At 37.3% G+C, this 22032-nt stretch overlaps 1 protein-coding gene across 2 annotated transcripts in view; it reads right to left on the reverse strand.

The window, feature by feature from the left end:
- Positions 1-22032, reverse strand: part of LDAH (lipid droplet associated hydrolase) — a 118410-nt gene that overhangs the window by 45352 nt on the left and 51026 nt on the right. For both annotated transcript variants that reach the window (XM_074153540.1, XM_074153541.1), the window contains one exon: positions 21267-21436. In XM_074153540.1, the coding sequence (XP_074009641.1) occupies positions 21267-21436 (170 nt within the window). The remainder of the gene's footprint in view (positions 1-21266; positions 21437-22032) is intronic.

Genomic DNA, 22032 nt, shown 5'->3' on the forward strand with positions numbered 1-22032 from the left:
TTCCAAACAAAAGCACAGTTAGTGTATGCAACTCTGTGAATGTGCTGTTAAAATTCTAAATAATACACTTAAATTTCCTCTGATGGGCAGAAGGAATTCTTGCTCCCTAGGAAAAGCAAACTTTTTGACTGCCACTAACAGCACCATGGCAATGTCTGCCAGCAAGACTTTACTACAGGGTATTTGATTTTTCATAGTTTGAGCACAGACCGGATCGAGACTCCTGATCACAGGACCTTCTGGTAGAGTAGGCATAGGCATACTGAAGATCCAGCTTGGGATTGAGTTCTTCAAGGGAACCGACACGTGTAGGGCTGTGAAGGCACATGGAGGATGTGCAGACATTCACAAGCAGAACTTCTCTCACAGTATCTGAAGAAATTATGGTTGAGCAGAACTACTAATAAGCATCTTTAAGCATACAATGACCCAGCCAGCTTTTTTATGCAGATGAGAGCACAGGAGCGTAAATGCAACAGGATAACAGCATAGAGCTATGTGTTTTAAGAGGAACATTTTTTAAAAAGTCAGGATTATTTTTTTTTTTTTTGCTTTTATAGAGAGATATATGAATTCAAATAGTAGTGCCAAAGATATAAAACATTAGTATGTAAACATGTACGATTAAGGTACGATCCATAAGATCTATTTACCAAATAAACTTTGGATTGAATTTTGCTTGACAACCACCATGTGGTTACCTCTAAGGCATTAGGTCTAGGTACTGCCTTGGGCTCATGCCAAGTCCAACACACACACACACACACACACACGTACACCTACCACCCAGGTATACGCTTCTAATTCTTTGCTGAATAAATATAGCAAAACCTAGAGATCCCCATCCAGTACACTGGTTACATGAATATTAATGAAGTCCTACACTAAAAGAGCAAATTCATAATTAAACACACTAAAGTAGGTTCATATGCACAGAGCTGAGCTATGGACAGAACAGGAATACGACAAACAGTTTTCTTTATGGTATCAGTACAGAAATAACCTAAGCTTTATCATATCAGAGGCACTGAATATTGACTATTCTAGATTATTTTTTCCTTTTGTATTGTACACCTTCTCTAAATAGAAAGAGGTGAAACTAGTAGAAAAATTTTTATCACCTATGCTTGTGGCTTCCAGTTTGCATTGTAGCTTCCACACTGGTCAACTAAACTGGGCTAGGACCTAGGCTCCAAGACCAAAATTTTTTAGTATGTGCTCTGGAATGATTTTGGCCAAAACCAGTCAGTATGTTCCAAGACAACATCTGGGCACAGGTTAGAAAATAGCGCAGACCAGGAAGCGTTCTTAATAGAAGACGTGTGTGAAGCAACCATGTTTGGGGGTAGGGGGAAAGGAGGGGGCTTCAGTGTCGGAATATAGGCTATATTTTTCCACTTGCTGTCAAAAGCCACAAGATGGGCTCTGATTTGTTTTATACAGAATAATAATTTAAATGCTAGTTTTAGTGTACCTACCTCACTCAATCAGAAATACCTCTAGCTAAATCCCTTTCAGAGGGATTTAATAATTGATTTTGTCTAAGTCAGATTCTAAACACACTTTATGTCATCCTTGGCAATTATATACAGATCTTCCCTTCTGTCATCAAGAGATCATTCATCAGTGCTCAGCAAGGAAAGAACAACCAGTCACTAACTCCAGATATCTTTACCTATACATTGGTCAATGTTTGCAGATCTGGTCTTCAAATTACTGATAGACAGTAGACGAAGAGAAGCTGGAGGTATTTCATAATGACGATCACTACCTCTCTTTTGTAGCTAGATTGCAGTTTGCAATATGTTTCAGTACCAGCCAAACCAGCTTTATGAGATCCAACCTGGGTATCTGCTTCAAAATACTCAGAACAATTTTTCCAAGCAGAAGTACAGAAAAAAACCCAAACAAATAAACAAAAAAACAACCCCAAAATGGAAAGAAGCAATATAATAAGTAGGTTCTGTTTACCTAAATTTGGTATTTTAATTATTCAGCTCACAGAACCAACTCAGAAGCTATTACTATCTTTAAATATGCCCAGGAAAAATAATCTAAAGCATGAATGAGTGGGAAAAAACCTGGCAAATAATATAGCTGAAAGGACACATGGGAAATGGTGAACAGCAAATGATATGCAAGTTTGCAATACGATATGGTGCAGAAAGCAAGCACGAGAGAAGCTCTGCACGTTAATGTTACATATAGTGAGGAAACACATCACAAATACCAGAGGAATCTCTGTCTCCCTGGGAGACAATGCAAGTTGTATTCTGTGCCGTATATCTTCAATGGGAATACTACAACCAAAAGCCAGCCATAAATACAGCATAAAATTAATGAAGAGCTTAGATGATAAAATTCCTGAAGAAAGTTATATATAGAGAGAGGAATATGAACAGCCTGGCAAAGTGGGAGCAAAAAGCCAATGGAGTGGAGAACTGTAACTCCACAAACTTTTAAGGGCTATAAATGCAAAGGATGCAAAATAATCATAGAATCATAGAATGGTTAAAGTTGGAATATTTTGGGTGGGACAAGGGACATTAATAGATGCAACAGACAAGTAGATGTAGTGCTTAGTGATATGGTTTAGTGATGGTTTTTGTCAGTGTTATGTTGATGGTTGGACTAGAAGATCTGAACGGTCCCTTCCAACCTAGACAATTCTATGATTCTATGATTGTATGACAGTACTTAAGCTTTTCTGTCCTATAAGCCATATTATGCTGAACTAAAATAGGTGTGAGTTCTCTCCATGGTGACATATGTCATTCACCTTCACAAGAGCACGGATGGAGATCCTTAGCCCTTTACTGTATACTTTGTCACTCCACACATTCAGCGAGAAAAGCAGGCTTTTCTTAAACTGCATCTGTGCAAATATGACTCATGAGATGTATAAGAAACAGTAAGTACAGAGAATATGAAGATAACATTTTAAGTCCCTCTCCTTTAATTCTTACAATATGTGTACAGCAGGCGAGGCTGCCTCCTTAAAGTGCTCTGCTGACACGGTTGTCTTCTCAACCTCCTCACTCTTGTTCCTTGGCCAGACTGTCACTCAAAGGTCAAACTACAGCACAGTCAGCAAGAGCTGAGGCAGGGGAGAAGGGGTAGCCGAGCTCAAATCAATGTCTCCTCTAGAGATCTGCAAAGCAAAGCAACTAGAAATTCATAACATACTTTTTACAAAACAATATTGCCTTAATATTGTGTTGCATCACATCCTAAGCTCAGGTTGGCTGTGTGACAAGGGCTGTTTCCTGTTCGAGTGGTGTTTTCCGTTTATCTTTGACGTCAGGGATGTCTCTGCCTCTTGGCATCTGATATATTCTCCTTTGTTCATACTTAACTTCATGTTTTTATAGTTAAAATTACTGATAGCGTAGTCTAATACATTGGGATATTTAATTCAGTCCAATCCAATCCAATTCAATCCAACCCAATCCCTATTCTGGATTTGAACAAAACAGGTAAAATGAGAATTATCAAAACGTGTGAGAGATATCACTCTCGTTTCTCTGTGACCACAGATACAACCCGTGCAGACCCCCTCTCACTCCATAAAACTGCACGACTATTACTGACCTTAAGGGAGCTGGTCAACTTAGATATGTCTCCATCGCTTTGAATTACAAAAGAGAGATGTTTGGAGACTACAACAGGCTGGATTCAGGGTAACACAAATTCAAACAACGATATATCCAATGTTTTTTGCTATTTCTAAATTGGACATACAAAGTATCACCTATATCAGCTCTTCAGGAAACAGTATACATACATATATATTTCCTTATACATTCCACAGAAGGTTACTCTAAGAAACAACATATATATAAATCTTTCTGAAAAGCTCAGAAATGCATTGTTTCTGAACATTTCAACAGCATTAACTTCCTTCAAGATACAGGGCAACCAAAGATACAGGACACAACGATGCTCATCTTGTGAAGTTGCATATAATCTTCACAACTTCACAGTATTCTACTGTGGTATTAACTTGTAAAATATAAGGTCATATTAAGATTTTATTTTTTTTTAAAGGGAAAATTATATAGTTGTATGGACAATGATGTCCTCGGTGATATTAGACAAAGTCACTCTTTGTAAATGGCACATAAATATATGTGAGGCAAGCAACAGTTAATGAAATTCAAGAGGAAACTTCTGTTATGTGTGTACTGGTTCATAACTTCCTAACCATCAGTTTTCTTGTACCTTCCTTTTGAAGGTACTACAAATGTAATACAACGGATCACAACAAGCTGAATTTTTATCTTTCCCCACTCCACAGGCTCATTCACAATGCCAAATCTTTTCCTCACTTTTCATGACTTAATCAGAGAAATATTATTAAAAATAACTTAAGGAGCATGTCCTGCTTTCATACTCTGTCCCTGGTATATCCTTTGCCTGAGGTACGTCACCATTTCTGGGACAAGTTAGTTAAATGCATTCTTTTAGCTGTAGAACAGAGAGGAGCTACAAATAGCCATTACTAATGAAACAGCCTTACTAATGAAACACAGAAGCAAAATAATCATACTGAAGCACCTCGTAGGCAGCTAACCTGTGCTGTACTTGTACAGACTGTCCTGGAAAAAGAAGACAGGAATAGTTTAAGATACAAGTAGATGTTAACTTTTAGCTGATGCTATTCAATGACAGGAAAACAGAAAAACTCAAACTTCTCAGATGATGGAAAATGTCAGGACTCCCTTGTGTACACCAACAGAACTATGACCAATTTTTGTCAGCAGCCAAGAATCTCCTTAACTCAGCTGTGTATCTAGCATGGCTTTGCTACTACTCTATGTGGTAAAAAGAGAATAATTTAGCTAGCAGAAAAAGCAATTAATAGGATGCCTTGAAAATAAAAGTTAATGTACCTGTTCCATACCATGAATGAACACTTGGGTTTATTTTTTTACTATTTTCTTTCATATTCTACCTGATGATATAAATAGCAGGCAATATTCTCATCTGTTTAAAATGCTCTATGGTGATCACAAGGTTTTTCCATGTCCTGGCACCTTCTTTATTTAACATACATTATCCAATTTTATTTGAAGTACATCTTTAACGCCCCAAGCCTCCAGTGCTTCCTGGCTGTTCCACTTGGATGGAAACAAAATTTAAGGACCAGCATTTTTTTAAATGTATTTGTATTTCAAACTGTAGTTTTTAGTGTAATGATGGATACAGAGCCAGGTACAATGATTACGTCCTTAGGTATGTAGTCCTGAGTGTCATTTGCACCAAGGTGAGGTGTGACTAAATTTATGTCTACTTTCTAGGCCACTTTCCACTGACTTAGCATAAATTCAATTCTGAGCATTATATGTTGGAATCCTGCATCCAAACTCATTGGACCAGCCATATGAAGTCCTTTTAAAAATGTGAATCACAATTAGGCTTCTACAGTATTAACTTTGCGCAATATTATTAGGAGTATAGTAAAACTTGCTCTGCAGAGTTTAAGTACAGAAGAACTAAAATGGGGTGAAAATATCTCAGTAGTTATCTTCCAGTAGCAAGACAGTGAGAGCCATGGAAATCTAACTTCAGCTGCTAAAAGTAAGACACTACCTTTGCCAACAGTGGTCAAGCAGAGCAACCAAAAAGGTAGAGCCCTAATCATAGATTCATAGAACAGTTTGGGTTGGAAGGGACCTCTAAAGGTCATCTAGTCCAACCCCCCTGCAATGAGCAGGGACATCTTCAACTAGATCTGGTTGCTCAGAGCGCCGTCCAACCTGACCTTAAATGTTTCCAGGGATGGGGCATCTACTACCTCTCTGGGCACAGAGTGCCATCACTTTTCAAATATCATGGAGAGTGGCTTGGTAACGACATTAGCCAAATCACTCAGGACTCTGGGGGATTCGTCAAGCCCCACAGACTTCTGCATGTTTAAGTTCCTCAGGTGGTCACAAAACTGATCTTCTCTTACAGGTGAAGGAACTCTGCTCCCTCAGTCACTGTCTTACAGTCCATCCACTCGAGAGGTGTGGGAAGAGAGACTGTTAGTGAAGACTGATGCAAAAAAGTTGTTGAGGACCTCAGCCTTCTCCTCATCCATCGTTACCAGTTTACCAGTCTTGCTCATCAGGTAGGGTACACTGTCTTTGACCTTCCTTTTCTGGCTGACATACCTGTAGAAGCCCTTCACATTCTTTATGTTCCTTGCCAACTTCAGCTCCAGCTGCACCTTGGCCTTCCTGACCCCGTCCCTACACAATCAGGCAGCATCCCCATACTCTTCCCAGGATACCTGTCCCTGCTCCCACTGCCTGTGCATCTCTTTCTTGCCCTTTAGTTTGATCAGCAGGTCTTGACTCAGCCATACCAGTCTCTCGTCCTCCATTCCTCATTTCTTCCATCTGGGGATAGAGAGCTCTTGCGCTCTAAGGAAAGCATCCTCAAAGATCTGCCAGCTCTGTTTTGCTCCCTGGTCCCTGAGGGCAGTTTCCCAGGGGTTCTTACTGACTAACTCCTTGAACAGCTGGAAGTTTGCTTTCCTAAAATCCAGGGTCCCGACTTTACCCATTGCCTGATTGCGAACTCCACCAGTGCATGATCACCGCAGCCCCGGCTGCCTCTAATTTTGACGTCACTGATTGTGTTGGTGACCATCAGGGCCACCCCCTCTGGTAGGGCTGTCTATTACCTGGCTTAAGAAGTTATCCTCAGTGCACTCCAGGAGACTCCTGGATTGCCTATACAGACCGCAGCATGTCTGATATCCTACTGAATGCTTCTGGTCCTCTGTGGTTCCACCTACTGTATGGCTGGGTGCGTGATCTTGCTCCCGTAGAAACTAGTGGCAAAATTTCCATCAATGTAATGGGCCCTAATCCTTCCCCATGAATACATCCTGATAAAAGGATTTATTCTTCAGTTATTATATATGACACTTTACATTTATATGTCTCACCCAAACACAATATTCCCAGTTCTAGAGACCAAGATTCTCTTACTATGCTTGGACAGAGAGATGAAGACCATGGCTGCCACAGAACACTTAGCATGGTAGTTACAAAATAACCTCTTGGATTGAGAAGTAAATTGAGACCATTGACAATTCCCTTTGAAATCAATACACTTTCAGTCACACCTTTCAAAAGGTTGTCAGTATCTTCCATAATACCTGACCTCCAATGTTGAAACCTGTTTAACGGCAACAGGAGAGGGACCATCCATACCTCACCTTACAAGTGGGTCACAGCACAGCAAAACATTATCTCTTGTTTCATATTACTTGAAATATTTTCCAGTAAGAAGTACTCCTAGAATTTTTCCAGACGCAGGCCAGAATTCTGCTAAACATACAAAAGACTAGAACTCAGAACTGTTCTCTACAGACACGGCAAACTATTTCTCAACAGGTCAGGTCTACATACTCAACTATTTGCGAATTATTAAAAATATAAAAAATATTAAACACACAGACTGTTCATTACATTTACAAGTCTCACAGGGCTGAAATGCAAATTACTCTGTACTACAAATATTTGGGTAACTGAAGACTTGCCCAAAATGTTTGGAAAAAAAAAAAAAAAGAAAAAGAAAAAACCTTTTTATGGGTTAAGGTAATAATGAGAAAACTGTTCTCCCAAAAATCTGTATCTTATTGTTGGACTGAAAATAGTTTAATAGAGAAAATATTCATTGACAGAGCAGTATTTTACATAGAGAATTAAGCCCCATCAAAGTGGGCAATATCATTCCATCTACAAGGTAAGTGCCAAAGGAGACGGCCAAAATTTGCAACAGTGTGATAATACCGGCAGGGATGGATTTGTTGCTATTATGATTAAAGCATATAAACAGAAGAAGATTAGGAGGGGTGAGAGTGAAAAGAGAGGAAGAATAGTTTATTGGTTGGAAGAAGGGCAGGGAGAAGCTTATGTTGGAATGCAGTGTCACAGTTACACGCCATAAAGCTTTCAGTTGCTCCCATTACATGAATGTCAGAACGCAGCTGCCACTTTCCAGGAGAAATTCTTTCCATTTTCATTTTGGAAGTACAGGGTGGAATTTTTTTTTTCAGAGTAGCACTCCCATGAGATCACCACGTTGCATCTGCAGGTACCCTTATGGTGCACGGACCGGTAAATGTGATCCTTGTAGACATGATCTAGGACACCTACCACTTACGGTGACCCAGTAATATGCCCTTAAAGTAGAGAGATGGCTCAACAAAAAAGAAAGTATTAAGAATCAGATTTTTTGGTGTCTTGAACCAACTGCTTTCAGAGTCATCAATGTACGGCCATACCTACCAATAAATCTCAATGACAATCCATTCAGCTTAAGGAAAAGTGGCTGAACAGTGTGAATAAAAAACCAGCCTTACAATTATAATCTCATTTTGATGATGAAAAAGGAAGCCCATGATTTTCCATCAGTGCCTCGAGATCCTTGGACTTCCATTTTTAAATGCAATGCTTAAGACATTTGGAAAGGGTATATTTCACAACTCGCTGAAGTCAGCCCTCAAAAAGGTATCCAGTCAACCCAAGCCTCGGCTAGAAGGGTTAGCAGACAGATAACGAAAGCTGAGCTGACCTTTGATGTTAGAAGGAGTTCAGTCCATTACCATTTTAATCATTTTAAGTGGCTTATTTAATAATGTACTCTGGCAGAAGAAGAGCAGAAGTCCTGACTTGTGATATCAGTGAAGACCAGAAGGATGAGTGAGCCAGGAAGTACAGACTGAGAAGAAACGGAACACAAAGCCAAATTTTGTATAATGTCAAAGGAAGAAAAGAAACAAGGAATATTTGAGGTTCAAGATAGAACTTGTATCCCAAAATCTTGTCAGGGTATCAGAAGAAGACAAAAACAGAGAGAAGGGGAGTGTGGAATTCTCTCAGTCAGCACGATTTTCCATCCTTGCATTGACTTTCCCATAGCTTTAAGAATTTTAAACAATAAGGGAAAAACAAAAAATTCCTTCCTTCACAATACTACAGACTGCTCCTAGCCTTAATTATTATGACAAATGGAATATCGGCAGGAATCTGCTAAAAGAGCAAAATTATCATATTTAATTTATCATGGAAATAAAACTGGTCATCAAACAGGAAGGGGTTTAGTGCAACTGCGAACAAGAATTTGGAGAATACCTTTCAATTGCCAATGCCAGATAAAAAGTATGAACTCTGCCAGCTGCCATTAGAGGTCACAATTCAAATTATATTTATTGAGATCTGGGGTTTGTACCTTTCATTTCAGTAAAATACACTTACAGTAGTCATACTGCTGTTTTAAAATAGAGCAGCAGAAATGTAATGTTTTCAAGAACAATTGGGACTCCGTGAATTCTACTCCTTATACAGAGTTATGCTTCATTGTGGAATTTGAAATGAAGTGGAAAGTTCTTACAATTTTTCCAGTGACTAGAAATGTAAAAAAGTTATTAGAAGCATATTTTCATTAACTTTAATTGAACTTTCTTATAGGACTCCAAAGGTAACAAGTTTATTATATACGTTTGTGGTTCCTGGACTTCCATTTAATGTATGCTTAACACTGAATCCCACATGAAAGGGCAAACTCCAATGATTTTTCTCCCAAAATCTCACAGTTAAGTAGATTTGTATCCAAACAATAGAAATCAAGCATTTTGAATATTTATACATTGAAATAAATGGAAAAGGAAGTTGACTTCTATTGCATTAAATTTTGAAGATAATCACAGTCATCAGAGCACAAGGGTTGATTCTTAAGAAGAAATCCAGGGCTTGATTTAGTTCTCTAAACATAGGTGTACAGTCACTCAACACATCCTCGGGTGTCTGAAAAGATGCATCATGGCATTGGCAAAAATTCCCCCAAAATTATCAGTAGTCAAAGAAATACTAAAAAGACAGAAAAAAAAGTATCTCCATTTATCTAATTATATATAAAGTATATTATAAAGTATATATACTATAAGTATATATAAAAGTATATCTATTTATCTAAACTTAATTCAATAGTGTACTAGAAATTCCCTAAATGCAGTGAATGTACAATCTAAGCTCAGAGATCTTCTAACTGTTTTGTATAAAGTTTATATCTCTTTCCTATTCCTTTCCCTCCTGTGGCAAACTTTCAAACAGGACACACCATTCTCAGTAGAGAAGCTAATGAGAGAAACACATTTTCCCCTCTAGCCTCTAAAATAAGCATCCTTAGACTTCACTGTAGACCGTGGGAAATGAACAAATTAACAGTATGGCAGAGTAGGAAATATTTTTAATTACAAAACTGTCCATTCTAAGCAACCTCTTTGAACAAGAAGATCCAAGCCAGGTCCTTCCTTGTTGCTTGAGTAACAGCATCACATGCAATGAAAGGCAAGAGCTATGAAGCAGTTCAACTTCTTTGTTGAGGGCTCAGGATGGCCAGCGAAATTACATTTTAACATAGAGCTTCTCCAACAGATATTGGTTACTAGAGTCATAGCCACGCTCAAAGTTTAACTACGTGTTTGCGAAGTCTATGTTCAAAAATTCCACAGCGTCCCTTCACATGGTCCTCTCATGATCGATTCTTTAATGTCCTAATTGAATGCTTTCCCCTTTTGTCTACTCAATTTTAAATTAGCACGAAAACTGCTGACTTCTGGCTCTATTGTCTTCTATAAAGCATATTAATTGCAATAGTTAAGCTATGTGTAACATAACTTTATACTGAATTTTGACTGTTTGGTCCAACTCTAAAGAGCAGGTTTCTGATTTTCAAGTGTTAGGCACACGCATCTGCAGGCAGAATTTCAGATGTCACCACCCAGCATAAAAAGTTCTTTGGGAAATTTGGCTTTCAAAAGGGTGTTGAGCTCTTTTGAAAACATGTGCTATAAATCCTAATTGTTTTTGAAATTCACTTCTTGTTATATGTTTATGATTCCCTCACTTTTATAGAATCATTTCACTTAGTTATTACAATATGAATCCAAATTTTTCAAGATTCAAAATAACAAGATTTTATGAACAAATCTGTAAAAATCCACAGTACTTAATAAATCCTGTTATTCTGCCATTTACCATTCTAGCCATCTTTTTATTTTTAGTCCTTCATTTCCTCTACATTCTCATGTTTTACTTTGGATTCTTGATGAATGATCACAGATTCCATTTTCCAGTTTATTTTCCTTCCTTTTCTGTTTGTACATTTGGCTACTTTAATGTCTTTTAACTTCCTGGAAAAAATAATTTTTACAGGTTTATTTGAATTCTGACTACATACATCTGAAAATAAATCAGATGTTTCATTAATAGCTACATAAACACATCATTTAAAAAAAAATCATGTCTTGAAATCAAAATTATTGTTTTATATTTTCCTACTTTCAATCATCACAGACCACAATCTTGACTTTCACATTGTTTCTATATTCAACTGAGCAGTAAACCCAATACGTCAAAGAAGGTGCGAGAAGTTGGAGTTTCAGTGAACACTATGAACAAAACATGATTCTCCTCAGAAAGTCTTGGGAATTCATTTTCCCCCTTTTTCCTCAGGCCTCCTTATCACAGGCTTATGAGCTAAACAAGCTAATCTTAAGGCAATGTTACTATTGACTCTGAATCCTCACTCTTAAAAATGTGATTAACGTTAAAAAAAGAAGCTTATATGCTAGGTAATTACATTCTGATGGATATACTGCTGATGATTTTGTCAAGCCCATCTTTTAATTGCACCAGACATCAATTTTAATTAAATTCACACTTGTGCTTTTAATTATCACTCTACTATTTACTAGTCTCATCTGATTTTCAACATTTCTGGACTGTAAGTTTTCCTGACTCAGAATAGTATTGATCTACATGTAATTTAGTATTTCCTATAGAGTTCTAGGACTGAGCAGGTGATATCTACCTGCTTCACCCACTTCAAAACCCACACAAGGCACGCTATGTATGCACAGGGCAGCACTGCTCAGAAATGCAATATTTGTTTTCAAAATACATATAAGGCAGTATTAAGAATGAACTATATATATATATTTTTCAAAAGTCTTTTCTAGAAGGCAAAGCAGAGCTTTAATACTTTCTGTACATTATCTCTCCGGTATCTTTATTTCTGTTTTCAGGAGAGACATTTAGGAATCAAATGATAAGACAAACTGACAGTGTATAGTCTTTGGTCTATATTTCTATATTTGGTAGATAAAAAAGAGTGGACTTAAAAATAAGTTTTGTTTAATTTAGCATATATTAGCATATATATTTTTTTCTATTCTCAAGACTGTCATATTGCAATCTTTAAGCTTTTTGTTTTCTAAACTGAGTTTCTACACTGCTGCTATTTGGTCAGATATTGAACCCAGCCAGGCATACCCACAACTCAGATACCCCTTTCGGGTGCTGACAATATGATGAACTGCAGGTTCCCTGTGCCTAACACGAGCTGAGCCACAGCGTACTAACACAACATAACAGCAACACGTGAGCAGAATAAAACAAAGCAATTCAAGTCAAGGTTAATTTCAAAAAGCTTTCTTTGGATGAGATAATCAGGCATGAGCTTTGGCCAAGTAGGCTGACAAGGACAACAAGCCTAAGCCAAACCTTCCATTCATGCTTCCTTGGTGTACCCTAGGTTTTGGGTTACAAGTTTAAGATCTTAACCACAAAGATGATCTTGAAAAGAGGCATAGTTCAAGAGGCAATGCTTCCCGAAATGAAACTTCGAAAATTCTCCACCTTCCTGATCCTAAAGCTTTGCGTTGCCAAAAAAATCCAGAATTTCATCATCATATGCTGGTAACTTGACTCACACCTTTCATTGTTTCTTGCTTGCTACTTCTACAGTTACAAGCACGAGTAAGTCTGGATTGCAGACAGGACTGATATATAACGTAGAGCCCTCTGGAAATCTCTAATTTTTCTATCTCTCTTGCTCCTTTTGTGGAGGGAACAACTTTAAAACATAAATCTTGTTATCTCATTTTAGAGGAAATTGGAGTGTTATCTAGCAGGCAGTTATACACTGTTGACCACAACGTATTTGATCAACATAGGAGTCAAAAGATGGCACCATGTGTAATAGACTACACAGCATATGACTAAAAGCTAATTTATCTGCTTAAGACAAAGAAGTAGAAAACAGAAAACCAGAGAGACACAAAGCAGTAACAGTCAGGTATCTTCACAGCATGACTGAAGACTATTCTCAAGTTGTTGATCACATTTCAGTTCCTGATGGGTTTAGTTATTTGCTGATAATTGATAGCTCATGCCACTTTGGTTTCAAATCTATTTTCTGTGATAAAAAATTATATTCTTAATGTGGAGAAAGATGCACACCTCTCCCTGGTGAAAGCAAAAGACAAAAATTTGACTCTTTATTTAATTTGCGCTTAAGCATTTTTACATATAAAGATGCATCACCTTCAACAGTTTATTTCTCATGTTATTTTAACTTTCCTACAATTTTTTGTATCGTTGAGCTATTTCACGTTCTTTTGTCCTGGGTATTACAAGGTGGGTGGTTTGTCTGTGAAGGGAAGAGTAACATCAGGCAGACCTACGCAGCCCATGGCAATCTAGACAGTGTCTGTTCCTATTCACAAAGGTAGCATCCAGTGCGGGTTACACAAAAAAAACCTGTCTGCGTGTTGATCGTTTTTTCTTACAGTTTACATTTTTTAAAGCTTTTTTTTGGCGGGGAGAGGTAGAAAAGAATATGACTGGGACCGTTAGGATTAGAATCTGTCATCAAGCCAGTGAAAATACTGGTTGCTAGTGGTCTCTTGGGTGAGCCGACACTCTCAACCCCATTCCACAGTTATCAGCCTTTCACTGAAGTTCTGAAAACTGTGTTGAGTTTTCAATTCAGACCGGTGGCTTTTTACGAGTGGTTTAGTCAGAAGTCAGTATCTCCCTAACAAATCTTTGTTTGCCATGAACTCACCCACTATTGCTCTTTGCTTTGCTGCCTCCCACCCCACAGAGAGAAGGTTTTATGTTTGTCTTAGGTTTTCATATGAGGGTTGTTTCCATTTTTCTTTTTTTTAAATCTCTCCCCAAATCTTTGTAGAAACTTCCTTGATGCTTCAAAGATACGGTATCTTATTTATTTTCTTTGGTCAGGTTTAATAAATCATCTGTGTTACTTCTTGCTTTTTCCAAATAAGAGAGCTGCATAACGTTTGCGTATGCGCCAAGTTCGTACTGCTCGCTCTCCTGGCTGTTCCAGTAGATTTACTGATACGGCCTGAGGCGTCACCGAGAAAATATACCCGTCAGAACTTTGTCATCTGTTGCAAGGTGGATTAGGCAGACTCTGTAATGTGTAAAACATCAACTAAAGCAAATTTTAGTCTAATTACTGGCTCAGACCACCTGTGCTTCCTTGTATATGCTCTCAAAGGCTCGCTATCTATCAAGAACTGATAGAAAAAAAAATTATTATAGAAATAATCCAATTTAGTGACCAACTCAAAACACCCATAAAGTTAAATTAACACGTCTCACTGAAGGCAGCTGAGCTTAGACTCATGATTAAATCTGTGCAAAACTCTGTTACAGAGTCTGTCTTTTTTTGCTCCCTTAATACTTAAAGAGGGATGAAGGTGGGTGTTTACCTGCCCAATGCCGTTTACTTGGTTTTTTAATATGTAGCTCATTTATCCGGAACGGATGGACCAAAAGAGAAGAAAAATACATCGCACTCAGTTTAGTTTTATATCATGGTCTAGAAATTCACAGTTCTCTTCACAAGATACACATTTATTTCAAATGTGTACCCATTCCCTTGTGAGATCTGCTAAGTATAGCCATCTATTTTTCTCCTGCATAATAATTTTGCAAATGTTGTCATTGGGTTTGTGTTACCGTAAGTCTTTCACTCATTTTAATTTTTATGGGGCTTTTTTTTGCACTTTATCATTTAAGCTTGCAAGTAACATGAAATGCATATAAAAACAGTGTTTCTCCAGCTCACGATCCCTACTGCTAGACAAAACTACATATCCATATTCCACCCATCACTGCAATCCATTAAGGAACCAAGAGAAACAGTTCTCAGCAAGGACAAATGAAAACAAGGCTGCACAGACCAGGGACATTTCTTCACACCTCTGCTGTGCTGTTGGTTACACTGCACCCTGGCGCACACACACACAAAGATTAATCCTCTACATGAGGGAAGACATTGCCTCTCTTCAGAAATCTTCTGGCTATTTTGCTATTTTATGCAGTCTCACTGTACTCTTCAAAAGACATGGGACAAGCTTACTTTTGTAAGAGAGCATGCAAGGTAGTAAAAAATATATTTCTTCACTAAGCATACTTTAAACTTCATAATCGCCAGTGAAATCATCAGAAGTTAATTTACCCAGACAACAGCTATTTAAACTGATTTTGCTACAAGTATTGTGACATAACTTAGATAATCAACCTTTGAATTAGATGCTATTATATATTATATTATATTATATTATATTATATTATATTATATTATATTATATTATATATATATATTATATGCTACTCTTCATTTTCTTTCTGTTTCCAAAATGCAGTATAACTTCTAAGAAGTCAGAACCTGCAAAATTAGTGTCCTTTCAGAAGATGTTTTCTGTAGTGATGACACCACCTGTCTTGGATTTCATATACAGGTTCCAATAACAGCAAAACAGGAACTGAACAAATGTCACTGTCTTCATAGAGTCTTTCCCTCACTCATTCGTGCTGCTGAAAAGATTCCCCTATTATCTCAAAGGTCAGACATGCTTAGCACTTCCTGTATCATTAAAAAAACTCGCTCTTTTAATCCTGTCCCTGTGGGTTTCCAGTAATTCTATATTAAAGAATTTTGCTTGCTTGCAGAAATACCTGTATTTAAAAACATCTTTCCTAACATTATGGAAGCGCTTCTCAAATTCATAATCAAGCTTTCAACACAACTGAAAGCAAATTATTACTGTGAAGGGTCACTGCGTTGAATTCTGTATCACAATAAATCACTGAGCAGGGGAATTCTGACATGTTTCTCTCTCTTATGGCCTAATTCTACTTTCACTGAAGTTTGGGGGAGCTTTCCAAGTACTTCAACAGAAAGGAACTAAGTGTTTACCAGAGATAAAAGAATCAACTTGATTTGATGCAGAAAGGCAGCAGTGAGAGAATCTAATATCTGTCCAAGTGAGAGATTTTAAGCCGTTATGAAACAGCTTACACACCTCTTCCTCCCTCCCCATAAGTAACTATTCTCATCACACCTACTTGAAGCTTCTGTCTGCAGGAAACTGTATTTCAAAAAGAGGATTAACTCTGCCAGCAAACTTTGGAAAAGCTTTTATAACTTACAGAATTGATGATGACCTTGATAAATTAAAGCCTGAATAAAGAATATCTAAACACAGAAATATTCCCGAGTAACTTCATGTGTGAACACTCTTGTCCAGAATGAATTTAGAATACATTCAAAACCATTATCTTAAGCTATTTTGAAAACAGATTAAGCTATATCAGAAAAAGACATCTGGGTTAGGATCAAAATGTTTTACGTGACTTACCCAGGAATAGCTAATTTGCTTTAAATTTCATATTCTGTCTTACTACAAAATATTATCTATGGATAGACATTCACACATTGTTATTCTTCTGTAAATGAATAATTATTTATTGCATTTTATGTTGAAAAGAGGCACTGCAACGCAAACCATCTATTGCCATTTTTACTGTTTTGGTAAAGCTTCTTTTAAAACAAACTACTTCTATACATACAGGTAATTTCTCACACATGTTGAAAATAAACAACTCCCTGGCCAAGAGATGGCAAAGAAAAGAGCGTTTTCAAAAGTTCAAATCCCAATCAATGTCTTTGTCAGAAGGGCCATGTGCAGAGATGTCTTGTCCCACTAAGATGCGTTGCAAAGGGCTGCAGGTAATCAGGAAGAAGCAGTTTTCTAGACAACAGGGGAACAAAAAGCTAACAGAGTCATGACATCTGTCATTCTGTTGTGTACCTGCAGGCCATCCGTGTTTCCAAGCAAGCTGTTCACAACAGATGGAGCATGGCCTTTTGGTTCAAGTATGAAACCACAAAATGAGGACTACATATGTCACGCCAAAGATGTGTGTGATTGAGGGGAGCCCCGAGGGTAATAAAACCCCTCACTACTAACAAGGCAACAACAGAAACTTTGGAGTGGCCGAAAAGAAGAATAGTCTATTATCAGCTAAATTTAAAAAAGAATGATAAAATGTGTTTCTGGCTTTTTCTAACATCAGAAGTAACAACAATATTGTTTGTAAGTGAAAACTTTTTTGCTTTTTTAACTAAATATTTTTAAAAAATTTAAAAAAAAGAAGAAAGAAATACAGCTACCATGCACATATATAGGAGCATCATCCAAAATAACTATATTCAAAAAGCTCCAACAAAATGCTTCCCATTGAGGTCATTCGATCCCTGTGACTAGTAACAGGTGAGAGAAACTTAGAAACTTAGGCTTAGAAATGGGCTAAACAGTCAGAAAACCAACAGCAGGGATATATAACCAATTTCGGTAACTCAAAAAGTTAACAAAAAATGCCTGGTTCCTCCTGTTAGGCATGTTTAATTTATGTATAAAAGGGTATGAATAGCACCAACATTTTATACACCATAAAATAATTTAAAACGGTCAGTAATGAAGAAATGTTTGCTTAACTCAATAGAGCTTGTATAGGGGAGAGCCTCCTGATGGGTCAAAGTCAGTACCGATTTCTGAAGAACAAGACACATTGCAGACACCTTCTAAGCTACATATAGTACCAGATCCTGAACAAGTTGTAGCTCGTCAAGTGAAAGACCGGAATGCAATTCGTATACAGACAGAAGAAAAAAATATGAAAATATGGTTATTCTACTGTATAAATGTGTGGAATTATTAAATGCGAACTAGGTTATTTTGTTACGCTCATCACATTTGTTGAAAGAAATTACAGACCAAAAGATTTCTGTTTAGAAGAGAGCACAGTGAAGAAAAGATAAGGCAGATGCACACCATCATGTGCACAGGAATGATGTGACAGGGTTTCCAAGCTAAGAACTTGTTTTATACACAACTATTCCAACTTAAGTTTTATTAGCTATTATTCATTAAATCAAGCAAGTTCTAGCAATACCCAATATTCTATGGCACCACTGAGACATATCAGCAATGCACGGTTTTGAAGTATATATTACTGCAATTTTATTTGCTTAAACTGATACATACTCAGAGGTTTTAAACTCTTCCTCCTCAATGTGTTTGACAGGAAGAGCAACACTCACACTGTATGACAATTTCACTCGTTAATAGGTGTTAATTTATTACCACAAGGTGCTGGCATTTCAAAACCATCATTGCAAATGAAAGACTAATGCTGCAACAGATTGAATTAGCAAGGAAATGTGTCAATCTTTTGATAAAATTAATGATCAAAGGGAGTGTTTTAGAAACACTCAGTAGCGTTGCCAGCAAAGCACAAGGAAATCCTCCAAGTAAGGATTTGTATTTTTAAAGAGAATGCCTGGAGGATGTAGCGTATTTATGAGTCAGGCTCAAGCTCCAACAACTGAGAAAATCATTTTGTCACTCAGCTTCATTTTTCAGTTCTGCTGGCTGAACAAAGGGCGAAGAAGATTATGAGGTTAAGAGCAATTATCAAGTAAGCTGTACGTTATTGCATTTTTCCATCTCCACAGAGTAAGGCCGATGAACATTTCTCCTTCCCAGCGTCTAATTTTTTAGCAGTCTGGCAAACTCTGGATGCTTCACTTCCCACAAAGAGGTGAATCTTTTTAAGATTTGATGCCCACCACAACAACTGAGAAGTGTTCCCAGCTACACGTGTGCCAGTCAACAGACCGGCCGGGATCCATTCCCTGGTCCTGCCATGGAACAGGATGGCAAAGGATGGTCTGTATCCGCATGGCTGAATTTCCCCTTGCCTAAAATCAGGATGTCTGCATCCAGACTACCTACTGGGAATGGTCCTGGGCCTCTGCCAAGCCCAGAACCATGCCAGGAGTTGTTGGCTGCTTTGGGTCAAAAAGTCTCCTAGGGACTAGTCCAAAAATGTCACTGCACAGCTGGCCCAGTACTCAAATCCACGCAGTAGCCCCAAGTATGGAAGTAACCCTTCTCTGCCAATTAGACTTAGTTAAAGGCATCAACCTAAGACTAAGTTTCTGTTAAGAGGTCTCCTGAAGAAATAGTTAACAGAAGCCTCCCTGAGAGTCGACAGGAAAATAGGGATGGGGTCCAAAAGTGAATTTATCCTGGGGTAAACTGGCAATTCCTCTAGCATTTCTCTTTTAATGAAATAAGAAAGCCTTATTTCACAGAAGTTTAAGAAAAAAACAACCCACAACAAAGTACCCTATTAACCTGTAGAGCACAGGGGACTAAGAAATTAGCAGCATTCAAAACCAAGAGCTGAACAGCACCCAAGAAGGAGAGATAAGGAGATAGTACTTTCTCCTTCTCACCCATGCCATCTCAAGTTCATCAGGTTCCCTCATCATTGTATGAGAGAGACAATTGAGTCTATATTTGGTTAGATTATGAAAGGGCTTTAAATTGGGTAACAAAAATCAAATCTGCTAAACACACACTCCAAATCTAAACGTTTACTGAATTATTTGAACAATAAATACAACACATTAACCTCTAGCTCAGAATAATAAACTGTAAGCAATCAAAGGCTCTTAAAGCAGAGAATTTAAGACCAAAACCAAAACTCATGCAATAAAAGAATATCACATAAGAACTACACAAAAATAAAATCAAATGATCTAGCTACTAAAATACACATATGTGCTCAAAATCTTGTGGGAATCAAATATTCCAGTAAAAATAAAGGGAGAGATGGAAACACAAGTTTCTTATTATCACACTTCATATGTTATAAAACCTAACAGTTAACTTATTTTTGGCAAAGGGACAAAGGTTGCACAACACTCTGGCTTACACAAATATTTTCTATTGTTAAAAGCATCTTAAATGTAGCTTGTCATATATTAACTTCATGCACACAGTGCACCATGCAGCCTGAGAGTGTCCCAGAGATACCTACGTTTCAAAACGCTGATGAATAGCAAGCTGCCAGCATCCAGTGAGCCAGGTGTAAAAAAATTACTCAACAATTCATAGTTTAATTGAAACCAGATAAAATCATTTGTGTGATAAAGACTGTACAGATGTTGACCAAAGAAAACTTGATATTTTTGGACAAATTACTGCATATGATATTTTCTAGAACACTCCCTCTTGAAAAGATAAAACAGTAATAAAAGTTCTCTCAAAAAAAATGCCCTTGTTTATAATCACAAAGTAAAATATGCCTGTGGAAATATATCAGGTTAACCTCATGTTTCATGTTTTTAGTTGCTGTTTCCTTTAAAGGAAAAAAAAAAAGTTAGATGTGCAGTGGAAATGGTTATGAAGAAGTAGAAGAACCTACTCATACGTAAATTAAACACAGACTTTATGCTAACACTGCACTTCCTTCCACTGAAGATTTTATAATGTAAAGGAAGCGGCAATGATTTAGCAAGAGTGAAAATGTTTAAGAATAAAACTTCAATATTCTTCATTCATCATCCACTAGTAGAGTGAGTTATTACTGAGCACTAAGAGTTTGCCATTTCCAGAGACACGGCAAGGACACGGTCCTGACTCAGCTGCCTTATTGCTTCACAGTGACAAAGACAAACGTTCAGATAGACAAAAACATGCAGAAACACCTCCCATTCTGGAGTTACACAAATCAAGACTGAGTTGCAGGAGCAACGATACATGCATATGTATTAAACTTTTAAAACAACTCCCTTCATAGTAGTACTCATCACAATTTATATTACTATTCTTTTCCATACATTTTCCCATGTATAGCCAGCAATCTGCTTGCCTTGAGATAAGAAACTGCTATTAAAATCATAGCCAGTCTTCATTTTTGGTGTAGTAACATAATGTAATTGCCAAATATCTAGTGATCTGTTTATAAATTATTTAAAGATTAGAAGACAACAAGCAAGTCCTAAATATATTCATCACAATTATTATTTATATTACAAGGGCATTTGAAGGTCCAAATTCAGATTCAGAACTTAATTTTACATCAAACTACTTTATTATATGTTATTAGGATTAGTCATTAATGTTCTTATTTCATTTTAATTGAAAGTTTGTGCATAGCAGAATAGGGCTTCCACAGGAAAGACATGGCATTACCCATAGGCTGAGCATGTGCACTGCTTTGCTAATATCCCATTCTATAAGGTTAATGTACCTGAAGTTCTGATGCTCGCTTCATCATTTCCAGTGTGATGTAGCAACCAATAGAATGAGCAATCAGTACCAGCTTTATATCTTTTGATACATTCTTTTTGAGGAAGTTCAGCTTATGCTCTACTTGTCCATTAAGTCCAAAAACATCCTCTAGCTCCTTTATGTCTGTGTCTGAAACATAAAAGAAAGAAAGTCCTTTGTTTTAATGATAGAAGTTTCAAGTATCTCTTTTTTTTTTTTTCCCCCACTTCAGAAAACTCTGAAATAAATAAACTTAATAATTTAAAAACCCTCACCAAACTTAAAAATTTAATTTTCAATTACCACCACTGGTAAATATAGACTGATGGATCACATTTACAGGATGTGAAGCCTTAAGCATAGCCAGGGAACCAGGGAAGGATACAGAAACACATGGAGCTTCATGGCATATCATCTGGTGCTGTGATCCCCTTCATTCAGAACAAGACCAAACTCGAGGCATTGGATCAGCTTAAATCAATCCAACTTTAGACTGAGAGATCAAGATGTACAATAGTGATACTGCCCAGGAATAAGAGTCCTATCACTCAAAACAAACTACCATATATGTTATCATATTCAGATGTTCAAAATCTCCTGTCTGAAAATACAGATGTAGAAAAAAGTCCCATGGAATGAAGAAAAATATGAAATGCATATGTGCCAACATGGAGCCATGGCACTTAAACATAAACTACCCGTATTTATGCAGCTTCTTATCATTGTCGATCCAGTCGCAAAGAGGA

This window comes from Numenius arquata, chromosome 9, assembly GCF_964106895.1.
Source record: "Numenius arquata chromosome 9, bNumArq3.hap1.1, whole genome shotgun sequence".
Taxonomy (NCBI): Eukaryota; Metazoa; Chordata; class Aves; order Charadriiformes; family Scolopacidae; genus Numenius; species Numenius arquata.